The sequence below is a fragment of the Penaeus japonicus genome, unplaced genomic scaffold (genome assembly GCF_977035675.1).
Source record: "Penaeus japonicus unplaced genomic scaffold, GWHDUDI00000001_assembly GWHDUDI00000024, whole genome shotgun sequence".
Lineage (NCBI taxonomy): Eukaryota > Metazoa > Arthropoda > Malacostraca > Decapoda > Penaeidae > Penaeus > Penaeus japonicus.
Genome location: NW_028234426.1, coordinates 21,609,285 through 21,616,784, shown reverse-complemented (window position 1 = coordinate 21,616,784; position 7,500 = coordinate 21,609,285). Strand labels below are relative to the sequence as shown.

Sequence of the window (7,500 nt, the reverse complement as noted above, 5' to 3'; positions counted from 1 at the left end):
CACAAACACACACATATATATTTATATATAATATAGATTATATATATATATATATGATATCTATATATATATAATATGTATATATATATAAATATAAATATATATATATATATATAATATATATATATATATATATAATATATATGATATAGTGTATTACATATATAAATAAAAGATAATATATATATATATATATCTATGTATATGTATTTATTCATATTATATATAAATATATATATATATAATATATATATATAATAGTAAATTATATATGTATATACATGATATATATATATATATTATATAATAATATATTATTTTTCTATATATATACATTTTATATAAATATATATAAAGATATATATATATATATATATATATATATGTGTGTATATAAATCTATATATATATATATATAAATATATATAATATGTAAATATATATAAAATATATATATATATGAGACTATATATTAATATAATTATTTATATACTATATATATATATGTATATATAAATTTATAGTATATATATATTATCTACATTCTCTAATAGAACAATATATAGATATATATAATATATATTATTTGTATATTTAAATATATAGATGTTATATGTAAATTCATATATATAAAAGATAATATATATATATAGAGATATATATATATACTAAGTATATATATATATATAAATATAATATAATATATAAGAGTAAATATTATAATATATAAATATATCATATTTATATAATATATTCATATATATATATATAATATAGATTATATAGATATATAGGTATATTTAATAGATATATATAATATATATATATATATAGTATAATATATAATATATATATATATAGAGAAATAAATTTATATAGGTATATTTATATATATATATATATAGATACATATAAATATAAATAGTTATATATATATACAGTATAAATATCATGTGTGTGTTTACATGTGTGTGTGTTTATCAAAATTCTTTGAACGTATTTTTTATCAGTGTATATAATGATACGAAAAAAAAGAAAAGAAAAAAAGAAAAGAAAAAAGAAAAGAGAGAAGAAAAAAAAAATGTATATATATATGTATGTTTATATATATATATATACATATATAAATAATGCATATATACATACATACACATATATATCTATCTATCTATCTATCTCTCTATCTATCTATCTTACTTTTTCATTTCATTTTATTATTGTCCCCCCCTTTAATACTATATCTATATATATATATATATAATATATATATAATATAATATATATATATATAGATTTATATATATAAATATAAATATGACTATATATTTATATATATATATCTATCTATATATATATATGTATATATTTATATATATATAAAGATATATTCAGATAGATAGATAGATGGATAGAGAGATAGATAGATATAGATAATTAGATAGATAGTTGCATATTTATCAATGTGCTGGAGGAGATTTTCAATATTTACCATGCAGAAAGAAAGTGTGTGTGCAGAAATGCAATGAATTAACAAACTCATTTGACTCTACTACTGACGAACTATTATTGCCAAACACTTTTATCCACGTTTCGGTTGTCTAATTTTGGTTATATGTATATGAATTTGTACATGGATATATATATATATATATATATATATATATATATATATATATATATATATATATACACACATATATATATATATATGACAGAGAAAGAAGGAAGAGAGAGAAAGGAGAGAGAGAGAGAGAGAGAGAGAGTGAAGGAGTGAGAGAAAGAGTGAGAGAGAGAGAGAGATAGAGAGAGAGAGTGAAGAAGAGAAGAAGAGAGAGAGAGAATAGAATAAATATATATATATATATAATATATATATGATATATATATATTATATATATATACATTGATATATCTATATATATATATATATAGTTTTTATATATAGATATATAAAGTTATAATGTACTGTTTAGACAGACACACACACAAACACTCAGAACACACGACTTTCTACACACACTATATATATAAATATATATATATATATATAAATATATATATTTATATAGTTATAAATATTTAGATATATATATATTTACATACAGGTTACATATATATGTATATGTATATGCGTGTGTTGTGTGATAGGTTCTGTTACATACCACACACACACACACAGAACATATATATATATAGATTTTTATATATATATATATAGATATTTGTATTTATTATATACACATATATTTATAATTATAGATAAATATTATATATATATATATTTAGAGATATAATATATTTATAATATATAATATATAATATTGTTACACATCACTCACTCACACTTTTTTATATATATTATATATTTTATATATATATTATATATAATAAGATTTTATAATTTGCATATATATTTAGTTATATATATTAAGATATATTGTTTGTTATGCTTATATTTTATCTATTGATTATTTATTAGTTTTTTTATTTATAGAAGATATTATTTGCCATAGATATATATATATTTATATATTGTTATATATATTTGTATATTTACATATATATACATAACATTGATATATGTTGATATTATATATATATAATCTATAGTATATTTTATAAGTTATTATAATTGTGGGTGTGTGTGGTGTGGTGTGTGTGAGTGGTGTGGTGTTGTGTCTTAGTTTTATATATACTTGGTTTTATAGATATATATAGTTATAGATTGTTAGTATTAGATATATATATTTTGATTATTTATATATATATTATAACTTGAGATTCTTTCATTATGCATTAACAAATACATAGAGATATCACGAAAATGATATATTTATTTGTTCTATATTTGTCAACAGTGCACCCGGCACAGGCTCTTACTCTGACATCACACTCGGATCGGATATATAAAGCCAGCGGGGAAAGGACCATGCAAGCACTCTTTGGAAGCACGTTTCAAGTAGCACACCATCACCACTGTCCTTCTACTTCTTGACATAGTAAAAGGAAAGGCAACACAGTTTATCTTCTCAAGTGGAGTTGAAATCGCAGAAAATCGTCGCATAAACATCACGTCTACCTTCTTAAGGTTATTTATTTCCTTCCATGTATTTCTCTTTGTTTCGTGCATTGTTATATATTTTGCATTTTCCGCCTTTTGATAAACAGGTCGTTCCTCTTCTATCATAGTTGATTATTGTTAGTGTAATAACGACTATTCCTCTCAATACAGAACTAAAGGTAGTGGTATATTAAGAGGTTAATAGCCTAGTTTTAGGGAAAAAAAACATCACTATACTGGAAAGCTCCATAACAGATATGTAACTTTTTCAGGAGGTAAAAGGAAAGTAACAAGATGTGCAAAGAAATGTGCAGTGTCCTTGCTACGCAAGTTTGTCTCTGTCGGAACAATATACTAGTGAGGGAACCCATGAAGGTCCTTCCTGGTCTGACTTTCGTAAACAAAGAATCAACAGAGACGCTTTCTCGTCTGACTCTCACCGTTCAGGAGCCAAAAGATGTCCTTCATAGCCTTAACACGGTCACCGATTCACTAGAGCCTCACCCAGGCCTGTCTATTAGCGGCATTGTGGAATTCATATCAAAATGGATCAACGGAAACAACGTCCAACCGGTCCACCAGAGTGGCGAAGTATTCCCAGGGACCTGGAACCAAGACATGAGGCTCACAACGTGCTAGATTTAAGTCACTTCAGGGCTTGGTGATAACTTTTGAAACATTTTGGTCTTAAAGCTAAATTTATATATAGTGATGGAAATCAAAAATAATGTTGGAGTTCTCATCTTCGACTCCACGACCTAAGAAACATTAGATTTATTGTGGATGGGATATGTATGTAACCAATAATTCTACTTCATCAACTACCTGCGGGGCTTTTTTATTCTCATGCCCCTTCCTCCGTGTATCAACATTTTAGTCCTATTTTTTTGTATTTTTAAGGGTATTGAGGTAACAGTTTTCTATTAGGTTTGGCGACTCTTTAGTTTATATTTCAGTGCAATATAAAGTAACATATATTTTTATATAAATTTGCTTCACATTCTCCATCTTTCTGACTTGGATATAACCTGGTAACCTGATTTTGTGACTTGAAATTTCATAATTTTCATTCCGACCGAGTGCCCACGAATACTGTAAAACCTCGCATCACGGGCTCTATCTATGATATATATAGGATCTTCATAGTTGATGTAAGGCACTGGTTTAGACAAGCTTTTTAATGGGTCGTGTATCTGTTGGTTAGTAGCCGGAATGTTACTCGGTCCACCGGAGATCGTATCTCGTTCAAGAGATAATGTGTTTTTTTTTATATGCTTAGTGTTTTATTTCATTTTATATTTAAGTTATTGTTAAATTAAGATTTTAAGGGCTAATTAAAAGGTGAAAACCTAAGAATAAATTTGTTTTTACTCTGGAACAACACACAGACACACATGGTAAGTTACTTTAGCCATTTTGTAATTGACATCTACTAAACAAGATCTTATCCCTTCAAGGATAGGTCCCCAGTTGCAATAATATAAAGTATACTTTATTTTAACAAAACTGAATTCTTCGTGTTTGGAGAAAAATTATGATTAAATAAACGGTATTGTCCATATTTCGACTAATCTATCTTGAGTAGTCCTGCATAGCCACAACAACTCTTTGAAGCCTTACGGCCTCAAAACCATGCTTGGACATCTAGGCCCTGCCGCCCACATAGGTAGTTCCACTCATGCCGCTCCACCACCACTGCCATTAATCTTACATGATTTTTTTTTCTAATTTTAATATCTTACATATTTATTAGTATGATACACCCGAAGCGGCACTATGGAAACAAAAAAAAAAAAAAAAAAAAAAAAAAAAAAAAAAAAATATATATATTATATATAATATATATATATATAAATATATAATATAATATGGTTATTTAATATATAATATATATATATAGATATATATATATATATACAGCGTTACCAAGTCAACTCGCTGAAGCGTTAAATAAATAAATAGGAAAGTATTCCAGACACGGGAATAAGTTTTATGTAATCAAAACCCATCACACCAGTCAGGAGTCTAGAAAGTTTATGTATGTATGCGTTCACATATGTGTATGTGTATGGATATTTATTTACAAGCATAAATTCATGAAGATGATGTTAATGATGATGATTATGATAATAAGGATAAGGATAAGCTAGATTTACAGAGCAGATGCTTCGCCGGGCTTATATGCACTGAGACAAGCCCGTCTGTGTCAGCGTATGCTGACTTAGAAGAGAATGTGCCAACGAATGTTGACTCGATCCGATCTTGGTCCTTACCCACAGTGCGGTGACCGCCAGGCGACCGTGGAAACTTAATGAATAATGATGATAATAATTCCAAAGATAATAATAATATTACTAACAAAGATAAGAAAAATAATGATAAAATAGTAATAATGATGGTAATTCATAATGATAATAATAACAATAATTATAATAAGGAGGTTGGGCTGGTAGTGTACATATGATATATATTAATATATATATATTTATATATAGTATATAATATATATATAGTAATTATATACTATATGATAGATATATATATATATATATAAATATATCTAAAGGTATATATATGATATATATATATATATATATATATATAATCTGCTGATATATGATATATATATATATAATATGTGTGTTGTGTGATATACACATATATACATATTTACTTATATAGATATTATAATTTTATATACTATATATACATTATATATATAATATATATATATATATGATGTATTGATATATATAATATATGTTTGATACTAGTTATGATAATTAATGGTATATATATATAGTATGATATATGATATATATAATATGATAGTATATATATAACATATAGTGATATAGATAATATAATATATATATATATGTATATATATATATAATGTATATATATTAGGTATATTGTTATATATTTATATATGTATATATATATTAGATATATAGTTATGATATATATGTGATATATGATATATATATATATAATATAGTCGAGATAGTCATTGTCGCGATACACACAACACACACACTCATATATATATAGTAATTTTTAGAAATATATATATATATATAGTGATATATAATATATAATATATATGATATTTTAGATAAATGAGATAGTATATATGCATATATTATGTGTGTATATGTATATAGATTATATATATAAATATATATTTTGTTATAGTATATTTATATAATAAATATGTTGTTATATATATATAGATTGATATAGATGATATATATATATAGTTATAGAAAAATATATATCTGTGTGGTAGTGTGTGGTCTGTGTGGCCCGGTGGGGCTCTGTGTTGTTGGCGGGGGGTGGATATCCTGGTGTACATTCACACATAAGACATATATATGTATGGATATTGGTTTTTTTATATAAAAAAAAAAAATTATATTTATATATATATATATAATTATATAAAGATATATAATATATATTATATATATATGTCAGTGGTGTATCTTTTGTCGGGTGTATAGTGTCCGTATATATAAGTTGATCATTTATATATATATAATATATATATATATATATATATATATATATATATAGTTAGTTATATATAGTATATATACATATATGTGTGTGTGTGTTGTCCTGTGTGTATGGATGTAATATAAATATATATAGTTTTTTTGATAGATATATATATAAGATATAATATATATATATGATATATAGTAGTATATTATATATATATAGCTATATATATATATTATGTATTATATATATATATATATATATATTTTTTATATATATATATATATATATATATTTATAGTTTATAATCTATAGATCTATTCTCTCTCCTCTCTCTCTCTTCACTTCACTCTCTCTCTCTCTTCTCATTCTCGCTCTTCGTCTCTTATGTAATATGTTTTATATATGTGTATATATTATATATATTATATAGTATATTATATATATATTTACTATATACAATATATATATATATAATATATATATATATATATATATATATATATATATATATATATATATATATCCATCTACAAATTCATATACATATAACCAAAATTAGACAACCGAAACGTGGATAAAAGTGTTTGGCAATAATAGTTCGTCAGTGGTAGACTCAAATGAGTTTGTTAATTAAGTGCATACGCACTTTCTTTCTGCATGGTATATGTTTAAAATCTGCTCCAGTTCATTAATAAATATGGAATTATCTATCTATTTATCTATATCTATCTATCTCTCTGTCAGCACTCTCTATCTGAATAATATCTTGATATGGAGAAAGATCGGTAGAATACAGTAACGCAGTTGTTTAATAAAACACAAAATTTAACCTCCCTGGACCGGTGTCGAACCCGCGCCGAAAGATTGAAAGGTACAGTGTGAGACAATCGGCTACTCGACCCTGTAGCCGACCGTGTAGCCGTTTGGTC

General features: G+C 24.1%; 1 protein-coding gene across 1 annotated transcript; it reads left to right on the top strand.

The window, feature by feature from the left end:
- The first annotated feature begins 2,949 nt into the window (after positions 1-2,949).
- LOC147469087 (uncharacterized) lies at positions 2,950-3,822 on the top strand. Its single transcript, XM_086551206.1, has 2 exons — positions 2,950-3,088; positions 3,334-3,822. Exon 2 carries the CDS (start codon positions 3,356-3,358, stop codon positions 3,698-3,700), a length of 345 nt encoding a protein of 114 aa, XP_086407332.1. The 5' UTR covers positions 2,950-3,088; positions 3,334-3,355; the 3' UTR covers positions 3,701-3,822.
- Positions 3,823-7,500: the final 3,678 nt, after the last annotated feature.

Excerpts from the sequence above, each read along its gene's own strand:
- LOC147469087 (XM_086551206.1), top strand. The coding sequence starts at position 3,356 with ATGTGCAAAGAAATGTGCAGTGTCCTTGCTACGCAAGTTTGTCTCTGT.